This window comes from Dromaius novaehollandiae, chromosome 2 (assembly GCF_036370855.1).
Source record: "Dromaius novaehollandiae isolate bDroNov1 chromosome 2, bDroNov1.hap1, whole genome shotgun sequence".
NCBI classification, from domain to species: Eukaryota; Metazoa; Chordata; class Aves; order Casuariiformes; family Dromaiidae; genus Dromaius; species Dromaius novaehollandiae.
The window spans coordinates 112642326-112659460 of record NC_088099.1 but is presented as its reverse complement, the minus strand read 5'-3'; the positions used below and the strand labels follow the sequence as shown (position 1 = coordinate 112659460).

The 17135-nt window shown below is 39.6% G+C and overlaps 1 protein-coding gene and 1 long non-coding RNA gene across 3 annotated transcripts in view; one reads left to right on the top strand and one right to left on the bottom strand.

Moving 5' to 3' along the window:
- The first annotated feature begins 210 nt into the window (after window positions 1-210).
- LOC135327344 (uncharacterized) overlaps window positions 211-17135 on the top strand; it is a 65259-nt gene continuing 48334 nt past the window's right edge. The window contains exons 1-2 of one of the 2 annotated variants that reach the window (XR_010387458.1): window positions 211-260; window positions 16982-17035. This is a non-coding gene — a long non-coding RNA (uncharacterized LOC135327344). Of the gene's footprint in view, window positions 261-16883; window positions 17036-17135 lie in introns of those variants that run through there. The other variant, XR_010387457.1, reaches the window with a different exon arrangement.
- On the bottom strand, window positions 11181-12140 carry MC2R (melanocortin 2 receptor). The gene has a single exon (XM_026094340.2). It carries the CDS (start codon window positions 12138-12140, stop codon window positions 11181-11183), a length of 960 nt encoding a protein of 319 aa, XP_025950125.1.

Below are 17135 nucleotides of genomic sequence, written 5' to 3'. Positions count from 1 at the left end.
TTACCTCTGTTATGAGAGTGTGTCCTCTGTGCGATCAAAATGTGGCCTCCCCACACTTCAATTTGTTTCTTTGTTATGGAATGATGGGACCTATTTTCTAGCTAATATTATTGTAATAAACTTGAGTAATGTCATTTAAAGAAAAAATTCTGAGGTAGCTAGTCTGAGAGAATAACATTGTCTTCACCTTGCAGGAGACTGAAAAAGAGGTGAGTGGGCCATGAGAAAAGGGCTGAAGATTCAGCAGCGGCAAAGAACAGGTATTGAAAGCCTACTCTACTATTTTTGAAGAAGTTATTTTAAATGGCAGCAAAATGTCTCTAGTGTTGATGGATAAAGGGGGTTACAGAAAATACAAGCTTCAATATACTAGAATACCCTTGAAAAGCCAAACATCTTAAAAATAAGTGTTCACTTCAGGTAATTCACAGATTGCTAGGCTTGAAGCAGAAATGTTTGAATTAATATCCTCTTTTTCCACTCCTGAATTATATCCTGTTTTAAATTTAAATCCTACTATTCTAGCTGTAGTCTATTCTCATTTCTTGCTACTTGAATATTGTAAGACTATTGTGTCAAGGAATGCTTTCATTACCCACACTGCAGTCCTGCTTGAAATTTTTCCCTTGATTATTCTAACACTGCTTTCACCGTTGCTAGAAAGCACTGCTAGCATGAAGCAGTTGGCTCCCTTGCCTTTCTCTAGAGCTACATTGGCCAGGAGCTCCTTTGCTAGTGTTCTGCGTCACCTGCTCTGAAATTCTAGCTGCCTCCTTGTCAGCAGTTGCCGCACTCTGCTGCAGAGGTTTGTGCAATTGGGAGAGTATGGCTTCTTTTATCCATGTCCACTTTCAGAAATGGCACACAGACACGGTCTGTTAAACAGCGAGATGCAGGTGCTAGCAAACACTAGGTTTCTTTATTGTGGGAGAGGCTTCTTCCACCTCCAGCTGTCTTGTACTGATAAAGTTGTGCACTAGGCACCTGAGCTCACAGATAAGACCATCTATCTCGCAGTCCAGTGCAGAAAAATTGGTAACTAGTCAGATGCACAAAACAGCCCTATTAGGCCTTTCCAGGACTTATTAGGCAGAGCTGAGCAAAGATATTTATTGAAGAATTTTACCGATGGACAAAAAAGTGTGTGTCATCTTGAAATTAGTGTGAGAAGTATTAAAGTGATGTAAAAACAACACTTTCATTTCCATAGAGCATCATCTGTGACACAAAAATATTGATATGAAAGTTTCATTAGCATCAACAGTACAGATGGACTTTTGAACCTCCACACGCTATTTCTGACTCTTGTTCTAGCCATTTGTTTCACAACACTGTCAGGAAGTAAAGCATATTCCTTGTGTTGGAGGCTTTGTCATCAACATAGCCAGAAGGGCTGAGAAAGCAGACTGTCTTAATTCAGAAGATCTTTTGTTTTCCCTCTCATTTCAAGAAAACATTTTCCAAAACCCTTAAACTGAGAGTCTGGGCTTTGAGAAAGCTAACTGCAGGCAATATGAGATCATTCGGTAAAGTTAAATATATCTGACTTTTCCTGGGTAGAAATTCTCCATCATAGACTTACTGTAATACAGAAGGGCTCTTTACAAAAATGTGGCACTTTCTAACTTGTTCTAAACCAGATCGTCCTTGTAAGCAGGAGGCAGGATTGCTCGCACTTCTCACAGATTTGCTTTGCAGGTGAGCTTGAAGGTGGGAACTGGGGCTATGTAGTACCTTTTTCATACTCTCCTCTGAATGGTTCGTGCTCCACAGTTTGCAAAGGCCAAACAGCTTCTACTGAGTTCTGATTTTGCACAGAGCACGCTGGGGTCTAACTTCTCACTGTGCTCTTTTTTTGCACATAGGAGAGAAGGGAGTGTGGAGGGTTGATTTTTATTCTGTTTTCTTTCTGACTAAAGTGAGCTTTTGTGGTGCTTGGAGAGTAATCCATAAGCCTGCTTAGGTGTAAGGATTTCCAAACCGGGCATGGATACAAACAGGTGTCTCAAAATGGGATCTGAAATATCAAACACAGTGACTAGAGAAGTGACTCAAATGACCTGGTGGGGTAGAGACTACATACCTGAATTTGTCTTTTAAGAGCAGGGGAGCAAACTCTACCTTTTTGAAGGAACTCTGTAGGAGATAATCTCGTAAAATGCTATTGTTGTCTTGGCTGTAAGGCTATGCAATAGCCTAATGTTTAAGTCACCTCTCAAAAAGTAGATAAGCCTGGATTCAGCTCTCTTTTGCCTGAGGGAGTTCTAGTTCAGATTTTCTGGGGAGTCATTTCATCACATTTTTGCTGAAGTGAGCAAAGCAGCATTAGCAGTGCAGAGAGGAGGGCCTGCGTCGCAGAGCTCCTTGACCCACAGAGAAGCTCCTGATCCACAAGTCCCCCTTCCCCCCACTCCAGTGAGCACTGGTTTCCTCACACACCAAGAACATCTTCAAGCGAGAGCAATCAGAAAATTTTCTACCTACATAAAACCCTTCACCCAGTAGTTTTTTTCAGAAAGGCTGCAGATGTGGTTTCGAATTTGTTCTGTGTAGCAAGAATGTAAATCTTGGTCTCCTGTTTGCTGGGGGTTGCTTGTGTCACTGAGTTTGTGGGCATTTGCTTTCACAGCAAGCAGAAACAGCTGCAGTCGTTTCTGTTTTAGGCACCACATTTCCACCTAAGTCTTTTATTTTGTCTAGCCCTAGAATCTTTCTTCATAGTGTTGCCTTTTATTCACACTTTTTGTTACAAATATAAGAAGGCAAACATTTGAATAAACTGTTGAAAGTTAGTACAAGTATTATGTTAGGCATTTTTAATCATAAGCTAAATTTATGATCGTGATTGTGATTGTTGGGAAGATAATGAACTGAGAAAAGTATACTGTAAGATAGTTATGGAACAGATATAAAGCATTTTATAGATATAATGCATGAAGTGTATTTCAAGATCTCAGCATCTGAGTTTCAAATGACTGTGTAATATGTTATCAGGTGATTTTGGAAATATCAGAAGCACCACACTTACTCTGATTCTAATATGATTCAGCCCCAGACATGTCATATTAACAGGGAGCACAGGGAGTCCTCTTTCTGCCATGTGGTACTGTAGCTCTGACACTAATATGTCAAGCAGAAATTACTACTCACAGTCTGTGCCTCCTCTCTGTACCTCGCTTGAGTATTGCTAGAAAAATAAAACCTTTGACATGTCAAGAGACTGATAGCTCCAGAAACAAGATTTTATCTTGAAAAACAGTTGATAAATTGTAAAGGTCTGGACCATTCTGAGAACATTTGTGCCCAGCTGTCATGGATTATTCTGTTATAAAAACTGACTGGCATGCATGTTTCAGAATAAAACATTATTCTTGAGTGTTCAGTCTATTTTTGGCACTTGGCAATTATTGTCTATCTTGACAACTAACTTGACACTTTTGGCAATTATTGTCTATCAAGACAATAGTGCTAACCTCTGAGGCTGCTTTAGCATCATCCCTCTGCTTAATTCGGAGTGCCTTCTAATGGTAAGAGGGATTTTTCACCCTGTTTTCGCTATCTGATGACAGAAAGCTGGCACCCAGCACATAGCGCCATGTATATCTGCAAAGCTTACTCTTATTGGCTGGAACAAGGGGAGACTGATTTTACCCCAGTGCTTTAAGGTAAGTGGATGTCCAAATAAAGGCTTATGTACAGTGTAACATTATGATCTGTGGTTCATTGCCTGTTAGTCCAAATTAGCATTTTCCTGGCAGTGTGAGGGTGCTCCAGCTGTGATCGCTAAGAAAGCTAGTGTGAATCCACTATTCCACCTCAGGCCATTTTCATTCGCCTGTGGTTTGCCCGTCCTTGCAGTCCTACTGCATCTGATCTCTAGACTGCAATTGTCCTGATTTGTAGGATTAATTGATACTGAACAGAAAAGGTAGCTGAAAAATAGAAGATTGTTGGTGTTACAAAACAAGAACCACCACCCTGTTCTGGATGTCCTCACCCCTTTCACTCAGCTCCTGACGTTCCTTTGTTTTCCCATTTGACCCTGGACATTGCTTTCTTCATTTCTGCTTCTCACTCAGCTCTTTGCATTTCTCTCAATTCCAGCAGTGTAAGATGAGCATGTCTTCTCCACCTCTTCTTTTCTTTCTTCTGGTTACTGCCATGCTGTCCTACCCAATCCTAGAAATTGCTTCTACTTTCCCATCAAGGTCTCAACACCTCATTGTTCTTTCCTGGCCTGATCCGGTCTTTGCTGGTAGTATTTCCAACCTGGGAGCCCAGGGACCTCGGACCTCTCTGCTGTATGAGCTTTCTCATGCCCGTGATACTCCTAAGTCCCCAGAAAATGGCTTCAATCAGGTCCCTCATATATAGAAAAGGATTGAACAATTCATTTAGTTCATTTAAAACTGTTATTTTTAAAAAGGATTATTCTTCAATGGCTCTATTCTGGAGTTTTCCCTAGGCCTGCTCCCAGACTTCTAACAGCCTCCAGTGCCAGCTTCTCTAATAGGAAACACTGTCAATCTCAACCCCCTATTAACCAGCCAACTCTCGCTTAAAAGGTTCTGCTTCTTTCATCCACCTTCTTGTCTGAGAGCCAGGACCTGCCTTTTATCCAAATTTCCCCCCTTTCAAAGGCTCTGCTGTGATCTGAGAGGAAGCTAAGCGGAGATGAGAGATCTGAGGCCTCAGTTCCTCTCAGCTTGCCCCCTGACATAAACTGCTACGTGCTGGGCTGAAGTAAATCTTTTCCTCTCCCTTTTTTCCTCCTTGCACAGACTGGCAGTTAAGACAAATTTAGCTGTTGGACCAGACAGTGCGATTATCCAAATTGCTGGGCTGTGGTTTCATTTCTCAAGTAAATGAAAATTGAAGATAGTGGCTAAAGCAATAGTCCAAAAGCATTTTTATTACTTTGTTCAGGTCCTTACCCCGGGCTTTGTCACTTCTATTCTCATCTGCTGTATTTCTCATGCTTACTGTTTTTTGTGTTCATTTCCTGTTTTAAAGAATTATGAACTAAAGTGGCATTTCTGCTTCCAGACTGCAACTCTGGGGCTGATTCAGCACAATCTAGTTTTTGCTTGCATTGCTCTTTTGAATCAGTGGAGTTAACTGCTATAAGCCTGAAAAGGCACACTGGTGGAGCAGACTCTAGATCAGTTTTGGGATTGTGATAATTTTTTAAAATTCAAGTGAAAATTCAAATACATATTTAGCATGGTGAACAATACCATGGTGGCTTGAAAGGGGGTAGCTGCAGCAGTCTCTAGAATGGGGAAGCTAGTTTTGAGTTTGAAGACATCTACCCTGGACTCTTAATGCCACCTAATACTGAGACCAAATTTAAAAGTACAGAATGCTCAGGTCAAGAAGGAGCAATCAGCAAGAATAACTTCTGCTATGTATTTTGAAGAGGGTGAAGGTATACTTATTGAAAGCTTTAGAGGCTGCATTGAACTGCTCAGTGTTATTCTGAACTGAATGCTCTTACTACATGCTGCATATTTTGATGCTCTGGGAAAGTGGCTCTTATGGCGTTCTGAATCCTGCAAAGCTCAGTATGATGCCAGTGTGGGAGAGGCAGCATGGGGCTAGAGCTGGGCTGAGGCTGGGCTGGGTGATTGCCTGTATGTTGGGGCCGGGATTGGGGTCAGGGAGGCCCATGGCTGGACTGGGACAGGGCTGTGGTGGGGCTGGAGCCAGCAGCACTGCAGCATCATGGGTCAGGGACTGATGGTCAGAGGCCTCTTGAAGAAGCTCCTTCAGTTAGCAGATGACTTCTGACTAGGTCTGTGTTTACTCAGACAGTTCATACAAAGTTTAGGCATAATGGTTTGAGGACTAAAGTCATAAAAAACAACAGTGTAAAGGTGCCTCTGAAGTAGCGGAATACGGTGTAACAAAACATCTCATGGTCTTATTGTGAAAAGAAATATTTCAGTGGAAAGTAGTAAATAATTTTATTTACCTACTAGGCATTTGTCCTCTGGCTGGCTTAGCTGGAATTTCTTGAAAGCTAGTGGCCTCTCGTTAAACTATGTGTGACAGTTCAAAAATATGATCTTTGTGGTATACCAGTAGTTTGAGGGGATTTGCAGATATCAGAAAACTATTTTCAAGTGAACGTGAAAATCTTTCTTAAATAGTGCTACTCATTTCCCTAGAATTATACTGTAGCTCATCCTCTTTGAATCAGAAACTTACAATGGCATTGTGTCTTCTGTAAAAGTGACACTTCAAACGAAGCTATATCAAAGCACCATTGAATGATGAATACATAATATCTTCATGGATGGCCATCTATCTGCTGTAACTACACTGAAAGAAATAAAGAACAAACCCTGTACCTACTTGGGGAATAGATTCTGTCTGAATATATGTATCATTTGAAGAGTTTAGTTCAAATGTGATTTAAAAAGTTTTCTCAAAAAAGCATTGGCTGGAAGTATAGATGTACTGAAATAGTCATTTCCAAGCCTCCAAGGCTATAGCAAATGTATAGGGTTGTGAACATAATTGTACTTCAGTAGTATTACAAACAGTATGAGCTTTCATGATAAATAGATATTTTAAGACCCTTTTATTGTTTTTCTTGCCTGCAATGTTAGCCACATATGAAGCATTTTGCTCATGATTTTAAAAAAGAGAAGGCTAACGTTTGGCTCTTGACCTACTAGTTTTAATCTAACAAAATGCCCTAGTTGTCAAGTGTTTGGACATGAATGCTTGCATAAACAGGTAACCTTTGATGGTGCTCAACACTTCAAGTCAAGTTTCTTTTCCATGTACTTAAATATTGATTGAAGAACTAAATGTTTTCCTCAGCTAACAGGAGTCTGAGACAGCTACTTTTTTGAGTCTTGCCCAGGATCATAATTCATGGAAACAAGATTTTTGTCCCAGTTGTATTTGCCTTGCTATTTTGTGAACAAAATTAAGCTGCTGTGCAGGTCTGTCCTTCATTGGCATGCCAACTGTTTCAATGGAATTAATTCCCCTGAGTGCCTTTATCAGTTCCTAAACATGAAGTTCAGTTCAAGAGAAAACAACAGAAACAGAGGAGGAGCTTTTCTTCTCTGGCTTTGCAATAAGTGACTGGAAAAAGTCCTGTTGCCATAGGCACGTGGAGAAGTTCTCTGGGCCCTATTGAATGAAGCATCCATGGTGCTGATGCCTGTGATCTTCATGGGGCTGGATTTTCCAGGAACCAAGGTGGTTCCTTCCAGGCTTATCAGTTTCTGGTAGGATCCAAGATGCCCTTAGTTCTCCCGAAGTTAAGGTACAGTTCTGGCTCTCAGACACTTGTAACTTAAAGGTGGGCAGATGAAAGAAAGTCACAAAATCTGAGAAGAGTATTCAGTGTGAAATTATACATTAATATATCTGAGTAGAGTTTCAAGAGCAACTTCAATGCAAGACAAGGAAGGCTTCACAAATCAAGGACTAATGAATCAGGTACTCTGTTCAAAGAGCAACACAAGGAAATAGATGGAAAAATTAGTAAATGAAACAGAAAAATTTATTTTCTTGGAGACTGCACAGTTGCTAAAATGCAAGCCAAATTTTCAGCCAATTAGGAAATAACATATGGAGATCTACCCATCTGCTGACATGCAACAAACACTGGCAGGCTTAAAAAGCAAAATCTACCTAGAAGCTTTTTCATTTGAGACCATTTTGTGCTCTTTCCAACTCACCTTCCCAGAAATGAAAAATTTTCAAAAGAATGCTCCATTCCAACACAACTAGAGCAAAATTAAAAAAGAAATCTTGTATGAGTCTTTGGAATTTTATATTTACTCTTTTATACAACTCTTGGGCTCAGTTAGAGGTCTAATTCTGCCACAGGTTTAGGAATTATTGTAAATGCATAGGATCTGCCTTTCTTATGCATTTACAAAGGCACTATGTAAGTTCTGTTTTCTTGAGCACATTAAAAATGAGCAACAATGGGCAGTTCTCTTACTCATAATTTACAAGTCTGCTTTCTCTGTCCTTCATCTTAGATCCCCTTATGTAATGGCTTTTTTCCCCATCTTGCTAGCTGTTGGGGTATTAGTTAGACATGAAGTCTAACAGTAACAGCTGTCAGGTTTCTGCGATCAGTTTGAAGACAAAACTCCAGCCTGTAAGTTTTAGTGTTCCTCAGGCATCATGACATGAACAAATGTTTGGGATGTAGTTTTGTGTGTTTCCACAAATTAGACTGGATAGGCTACAAAGAACAGTCTTGCTTGTTGTGGGACCTATGTTGCCTGTGTTATGGGTGATTTTGTAGCTGGTTTGGTGCCCTTAGGTTCTCAGGCAAAGGGTGAGGCTGGGACGCATGTAAAGAAAGGAGGAGCAAGCCCAGCTGCTTGCAGAGTGGTCTGGGTCCCATGCAAATTATCCAAGGGCTCCTGGAGAGGGCCTGGGCCTGTGGCAAGAGGTTCCTGCCAATCCCAGCTAGGGCCCAGTGCCTTGAAGCTGCTGGGGAGGCAGGGGAGTGGGAAAAAGGCAGTTTCTTGGGAGGTTGGTGGGGCTGGGCATGGTGGGGGCCAGTGCCTTATCCTGAGATGCTCTTCCCTCCGCATGGTCTAAGGGTCAGGCTCTGCCCCAGCCTGGGCTTTCATGCTTGTCCCTTTCCTAGCCCTGAACTCAAGTGTCTCCCCAAGCCAAGCGGTCCTCCACAAAGGTAGCCAAGCTGGGTGTACTGCAGCGAATGGGGCTGGGAAACTTGAGCTCACGTTTCTCAGGTAGGCAGTCCAAGTCCTGGCACTGGCTGAGATTTGGGACCCCTCCTTTTCCTGGGGCAAGCTCTGGCATAACTCTAGTGCACTATCCAGAGAGGTTATTGTGGTGGGGTGGAGACCAGGGCTTTTGTGGGCAATAAAGGGCCCTGAGGGTGATGGTGAGAGTGGTGTGAGGTTTGGAGGGATCTCCTAAGACTGGTGTGTGCAATGGTTGAAGTGGTCTGTCTCCTTCTGGCTCAGCTGCTTCAGGAGCCTGTGGGAAATGCGGACTTTATACAAGATTTCAATAATATAGTTTCTGCTGAAGTTTGGAATTTGACATGAGCCTATCGTGAATGTTTCTCTCTCCAGCGCTGAATGTGTGTTTTTTCTGTCCACGTTCAGAAAGTATTAACTTCTTGTACACAATTTATTAAAAATTACTTTTGGACAGCTCAGCCTGAATGTGGAGATTCTGTGTACATAGAGTTAGAGTGGACTTCCTCACAAGGTGCAGTGACTTCTAGTGTAGTGGGCGCCACTTCTTTTATGCATATCAGTGTTTAGGGAGGGGGATGGAAAATAAAGTTTAGAGGAAAGGTGCTTTTGGTGGATATTTTATGTGTTGCAGACTTAACATAAGGGCTGTGTGAACCATAACTTTCTTCCCAATATCTTTTTATCATTTTGAAGCTCATCAGCTGTGAGCATAGGGTATTATGGTAATGTAGGTATTTTGTTCTGACTTATCTTTAATATTGTATAGTTATCTTTTTGCTTATTTTTGCTCAGTTCTAACAGTAGTTTTACATTTGTTTCAGTTTTGTTGGAAAAAAAATTCTTGTTCAAGTAAAATAGGTGAATGACTGTAACTGAATTCCTTTCTGAACTTGCATTTTATAGATAGAGACTTTTTTTGTAATAAGTATATAGGTTTTTAAATTTTCACTGTAGAATCGCTTTTCTCATGTAAGATATTTACTTTGCTAAGTTCTGTAGAATCTTTCAGGTTTATTTCCTTTCTTCCACCTGTACTGGTAAGCCTAACTCCGTCCAAATACTTTGGTCCATATTCCATATATCTTGAAAATCCTATTTGTTTTCTTGGTGTACCATCAAAGTAAATTCTTCTGTTTGTCTATGAATTCTAGTAGGTTTTCTCTTTTCCTTTCCCTCTTGTCCTAGCCATTCCTTGGCTGTCTCAGTTTCATGGCTGGCTCTTACTAAATATTCTCCAGAGAGCAGCTGAATAACTCCATTCAATTTTTATGAGGTTAATTCCTTAGCATATGGTCTGGACTGGTTCAAAGGGCTGTTAGAAGCCTTTTCTTTTCTTATTTTTCTAGCTGGACAAGAGTTTTTTGCTGTGAAAAATATTCTTTCTTAAAGTTTTTGTGAGTTTTGTATTATTTTGGCAGAGACAATTCAAAATTTTCCCGCTAGGATCCTGTAAATTATGAACTGTCTTGTAGCATCCTTCTAGTCTGGCTAGCTGATTCTTTTTCCAGGTGGCTAACTTCCTTGGAGGCCTTTGAATTTTCTCTCTGGTATTTTTTCATTTGAATTCTTTGTTGCAGTATGCTTAGAAAGTCATGGCTTAATCAAAATGCCTTCAATTTCTGCAAAGCTTACTTTATTAAAGCAAACTGGCCCAGGGACTTCCAAAGGGGACCTGGCAAGCTCAGCAATTGATTTTGCTTGTCCAAACCTGAATTTGGGGTTTTAAACTTCAAAACCTGTCTTTGCTGCCTCAACGATTTTATGTTGGAAAAACTCCTCTTGAATCACTAAAAATAGCTTTTAAATCAAAATATCTTCTTCTCTTGGACTCATACTGCAAATTTTATTTTTGTTACTTAGAGCACACTAGTTGCCTAGTTTTATTTTTGAAACTTGGAGCACACTAATTGCCTAATTTTAGGGAGACTAGATGTAAAAGAACAAAATAATGACATTGCTCTGCCAGCAAAGGCCAAACATATGTCTATATTTACTACTTTCTCTTAGATTTCTCATAAATTTGCAGTTTAGAAACAAGAATTCATCTCACTGTGATTTAAGCAACAGGTTTTTGCAGCAGTATTTGCCTTAAATTGAAATTACTGATACAAAATGGATTGGCATAAACTCATTCCTGCGGTAACGCAATACTTGCTGCAGAAGATTTACACTTGAATTTTTTTGAAATGACACAAGATAGTTAAGTTGCAGTTATTTTTGAACTATTACATTAAACTTATCAGTAGAATGAATTTAAGTAATATTTCTGGAGGTCTGGTTGGCAAAGAGATGCGGGCATACGTAGTTTTAAGTATTCTTTGGGAGCCCTCTGAAAATCACTGGCATTATCCTACAACAGTAGTATTACTTTGGGCATAATTACTAGTATTTTTAACTTTGCAAATTGGTGTTACAGAGCACTTCATAGGCATACTTCTATAAACTTCATCTTTTCTTAAGAGTTTACCAGTTCCAGTTTGACCTGGTACAACAGAACATCTTCTTAAATGTACTCCGTAATTCCGGGCTTCGGAATGCATAAATCATGGGGTCGATGATCGCATTGCACATTATGAGTGTTCCGTTCACATGGAAAATGGACATGTAGCAGGCACAGTAAGGATTATGTGGGCAAAACCTTGCTAGAAGGATGTGAAGAACAAAGGGGGCCCAACAGCAAAGGAAAACTCCAAGGAAAATAGTCAGTGTAATGGCTCCTTTCATGTTAGTTCTTTGATGGACTGCACTGGTCGGCAGTGCGGCAATCTTTTTAGCATGAGATCGAGCCAGGAGGAACATGTGGACATAGAGGCACAGTATAAAAAACATCATTAAAGGAAACAGAATGGTGAAGGGAATGACTGTAGCTACTTCGTAGGAGAAGAGGGCGATGGCAATACTACTGCCAGCACAGAACGTCCAGATGATTGCCAGGATGACCAAGGCCCTTCTCAGTGTCATGATGTTATGGTACCGTAAAGCGTAGAAGATGGTGATGTATCTGTCTGCTGCGATAGCTAACAAGCTGAAGATTGACCCCAGTAAAGACAAAATGAACATGGAATCCATGGCATCATCCAGCTTTTTCTCGAAGTCCCCACGACGTGTCAGGTACCCCATTTTGCACAAGATAATAAAGATGTTCTCCAGAGTTTTGTACAAGCTACCTAACATGTCTGAAATGGCTAAACTACAAATAAAAAAGTACATAGGCAAGTGCAGATTCTTATTCCTGATGACGGCAATAAGGACGAGCAGGTTTTCTAGTATTCCAACAGCAGCGACTGTGAAAAAAACTTCTTCTGGTACCACAACCTGGGTGCAGTCAGTGATATTTAAAGAGAAATCACTTATATTTTCCAGGGAAGGAATGCTTGTCTGCCCTGGATGTTTGATCACATTGGAAGGCCTCGCAGTGCTCATTTCTTCCGCTCACAGAAAGATTCTGTGTTGCTTATCAGGCTTGGTTTTATTCTGAAGCTGTCCTATCAGTCAGATCATCCTTCTTTTGATGAAGCCTTCTTCTTAATCTGGGGCGATTCTAAGACTTAACTGAAATGTTTTGGGTTTCTCCTAGAATAAAACACATAGAAATGTAAATATCAAGAAGAAAATTCCCGCACAAATGTGTCAAAAATAGACATTTTAAATATCACTTTTTGGAATAGAATGAACATATATCATCATTAGAGAGAGGCAAAGTTTGTTTGGATAAAATTAGAGCTCCTCCAAGCTTCATGAAGCCTCAGAGGAAAAAAAAAGTGAACTTCCGTTTTAGGTTCAAAGAAGTTTTAAAAAATACATGTAGTTCTCTTTACCAGTGCACATCCCATGTTTATTGAAACTTATCTCAGAGACTTTGAAGGTTTGGCAGTCTTTACTGGCCCAGCTGTTTTCTTTGAGTAAGTTCGGCATTTATCACAAGATTTGCTTTATTATTAAACACAAATGAGACCAATGCCATGAGAAGCTGTTGTCTAGGACAGTAACACATTTACTACCACACTGATGACAGTGAAACAAAATGCCCTCAATTTAGATGTGAACATTTGTAAATACTGATGTTTTCAGAGGCAAGTTAGCTACTACTGAGAAAGTGCCTTTTCATGTAAATTGAAATATTTCTTTGATTTGATGAACATACTTCTAATTAAGATTAAGATTCAAAGAAAAACCTCTTATTGGCTGTATTTTACAACTATCTAAAAGGCCAAACCCGCCACTTTAGAATGACGATGATCTTTCTATTTCTCCACAATAATCCTGATTTAAATTCCATTAAAGCATATAGGAATCATTCCATAGGATTAGGCTTTTTAGGCTATTCATTAATGTATAAATGGATGTAATAGTAATTTATCTTGGATATTATCCACAGACAATAGGAACCACATTTTCTTCTAATTGTTATAGCCCCACTTGTGAAATACAGGTGCAGCTGCTATTTGAAATATCCCCCTTTTTTAAGAATTGAAAAATTTTCCCTTGGTCTGTTTTTAAGTTCCATATAGCTCTTAATTGTTGACACTGTCATACCTTTAAGTCTTGAAATTCCTTTGGACATTCTTTCATAGTCAAACTTCCTGTTTCAAAAGGAGAAGTCAAAAATTTAATTTACTTCTGTATACAAACAAAACCCTCTGTAAGTGTCACTGATATCAGAAATGGGCGCAGCTGAACTGCTGCTTGAATGTGATTAGCCTTAGTGCAGATGAATGAGTTTGCCTACCTTTCAATGGAAAACAGAAGTTTTTGACCTGGGTTTTCCAGTGGTATCTGCTAAGATTTCCAGTAAGGTGTTACTTGTGGTGACAAATGCTGAGACTTGGACTATCAGCTATCATGCATTCGCCTGAATCTAGCCATTACCTCATTTAAGAGAAAGCATTCAAGAAAGTGTCCATATTTATCTGAAAACAAAGACTCTGCAATGGAATAAATAAACTATATTGCCCTGCAGTGCATTTGGACATTTCCAAAGACAATTAAGTCTTAGCATGCTTAAGACTTACTTGTTAAGATAATTAAGTCTTAAGATCTGTTAGTATGTGAAGGAAGGCATTCATATCAAGAAAAGACACTGAGCAATATCTTTGTACAGGAATGTTTTTTCTATATTCAGAGCTCCTGTCATAACTAAGTTTTGTGATTTCTAATCTATCAGACTGCTTAACAACTTAATTTTCACTATTAATAAAAAGTCAACACAGACAATCCAAACAAAATTTCATTTCAATTGGATTGAAAAAGTACAATCCGTTGGCAAAAATGCATTTATTTAACCACTATTCTCTCAAATTTTGCTTCAATAATTCTCCTTTGTTGACACACTCATATTGCTGAACTACACTGCCTGACCAGTGTGAAAGCTGCTTCACTGAAAACAGAGTACTGTAAATGGCATGATATGGTACAGCTGTGCTTGTAATCTTACGATAACTTCATGTTAAGTACAGCAGTTGGTTAAAGCAGAGATTTTATAAAGGCTTTAGAATAATTACAATCCTGAGTGATTACACTACATTGCTTAATGCTGTTTTGAGACAATTAATAGAAAGCCAGAAAAAGATGTTCTTATTTCAGACATTCTTATTTCAGCACATATATATGGTTATTGCAGACTCCTGTCAAAAGTGTTCCTAATTATCTTCTGTTCTGATGCTTCAGTGTGGTGCACAGAGAGTGCAGACGTATTGATGTCTGGGGCTTCCCAGACAGAAATATCTGCCTATATGCTGCTGTGCATGGGTAGTAAATGCAGTGCTTCAAGGAACCATCTACACATTTTGATTTATACATCTGCAGCAAATCCCTCGCTTACAGGATCCTTTCACTAGTACCAATCTCCCGGACAGTGCATGTGGAGGTTTAACACTTCTGAGCAGTGTGGGATAGACTGACTACACATGGGCTGTAGATCTGTTGTGTACATGATCAGTAACCTCAATGTGTCCTAAAAGCTAGTGGAAAAGAAGACACAGGAATACCTTGGTGGTTGGGTGCGTATTTCCTCTGACTACTGAAATAAGAGCCAAGGTCTTTCCACACAAAGCTATGAAGAATCATCAGACAAAAACAAAGTATATTCTCTTGTCTCTGTTGCACCACCAGAGACAACCTGGCTGTAATAGACTTCCTTTCCACTGTCAGTACCTTGCCAGTTTGCTTTCTCACTATATTGTCCAGATAAAGGATTCACATACATAGCAAGAGATTTCCACCAACACTCTGAAAGACTTCAGATTTATCTTTTACAGGTATCTGCAAAATCAAGCTTTCACAGCTAGTGCTTATATGTCATTATTGTTAAAAACAGGACACAAAATTTAATAATAAACAAGTGCCTTATACTACAATGTTTTTTGCTGGAAGTGGCTGAAATATTTTCATTTTGCTTTTCTGCAGGTTGTTCACTGTCTAAACAAATTTGCCTGACTGTAACAAGAAAGGTTAAAGAGTGAAAAAGCACTGAATAACAAAAAAGACCCTTTAAGTTTGAAAAGCATTTGCAAATTTAGCTATGAATATTGCAAAAACAATAAAAGCCTCAACCCACTCTGTCTTATACTTAAATTCGATCCTCGGGGGAGAAATCAACAGCTCAGTCATATTGGATATTTGGAAACATTATTTAGAAGGAGACATTCTCCTGAGCTAGGAAAATGGGTAACTGGCTGGTGGCAATGGTGGAGCTGCTAAAAATACATACATCTGTAATATTATCAGCAATTTCTATTCAATTTGTAATTAATCTAGAGCAAGATGAAGCAGGGAACTGGGGAACAGGAAACCAGGACCTGGAAATATACTGACAGTATTGTAGGGAGTTCAGAAACAAATAAAGTTGTGATTACCTCTCAACTGTATCCATTCACCTTGATTATGGTTTGGCTCTTCACAGCACTCTGGCACTTGTGGAGCATGTTTGTGCTGCCACATAGTGCACAGCTAAGAGCCATTCCCAGTACTTCAGATCGTGACAATGCTGGGAATGCCTCAGGGGTTGCTGGGAGCCCTCCGCCATGTGCGGGATTAACCTCAGACATGCGGTAAATTCCCTTCTGTCTGCCCAGTATCCACTGATAATGAAAATACAGTTTACTGTGCAGGAGAGCTGCACTGACTTAAGAAGCACCTCAAAGATCTGGGAGCAATCAGGTCTGCACTTGATTTTTTTTTTTAATTGGATAAACATTTATTCATTAAACAAATAAGCAATATACTTCCCTCAGTCTCAGAATGTTAAGTAAACTGGCCTGGTCAACTTTAGTTGTACCTAAAAGTAATTTCAGCTGTGAACTATCATGATAGGACCTTATGATATAGTAAAGAATTTACATACTTTAAATATTGTATCACTTGCCAGCTTTCTTTGCCATCTGTTCATTTTTTAGTGGAAAACCATAGCTCCCCTTGTTAGAGAGACTGCAGCTGTATTTGCTCTCTAAACAGCTGGCTATAACTAAAGACTGAAAGGGTATTGAGTAGTCCCTTCTGCTTTTGGACTGCACAAACCAGCTTTGATAACATGCCAATTATATAAAGATGATGACTGGTTTCTAGACTCATGAAATGTATTCATTCCCTATCTTTGAATGGCTTTTTGGGAAAAAAAAGTCATTTATTAGAAATGAAAAGAGTAAGTGCTGTGTTTTTGTAGAGACAGTATGTGCAATATACTTAACAGTACCTTCAGTATATACAGAGATACTTCTTGCAGTTAAAATACCACAGCCTTTCTCAATCCAAAAAGCCCACTATGTGTTAACAAATATCTTCTGATGTCATTATCGCAAGCATTTCATCCCAAAATGTATTTAGTGTAAAAACTCTCACTGTCTAAAGAAAAAGCACCTCTGGCATCAGGGCAACTGGAAATCTGTTCACTTTGACTCTCCATCTAAAACTTGGTCATAGTGGGCTGTTAATCCCTTTTGGGGGTGGTTGGACAAGCTGTGAGCAATTGGTCATGCTGCCTGTTGTGCTTCTTAGGATGGCCTTTTTTATCTGAAAATGACAGCACGAATCCCATGTTCAGTGGATAGGAGCCATACACATTCCCAGTCACTCCCGTTCTAGCCATTCAATTTCTTATAAAAATACTTTTGACAAAAGCTATGGATAATTTCTTTTTTTTCCTTGTTTCCAGCTTTTTGGGTGCAAGACATGTGAGAAAGGAACATACCAGTTAAAATCATTGTTGTGGAGTTTTAGTTTTTAAAGCTATAAAGCAAGTGAAAGGACAACAACTTATTTTTCTTCAGGAGGTGAGAAATGGCTTTGCTGAAGACAAAGGGGACTGGACCTGTTCAAGGAAGGTAAGCCATGAGATCAGTCTGTTCCCCACGCTTACTCACTAACAAACAGCCATGTCTTTTTGTCTACTGACTGGGCTTAGCCAGTGGAATAAGTAAGTGG

Coding starts and splice junctions, on each gene's coding strand:
- MC2R (XM_026094340.2), bottom strand. CDS start 12,140: ATGAGCACTGCGAGGCCTTCCAATGTGATCAAACATCCAGGGCAGACA.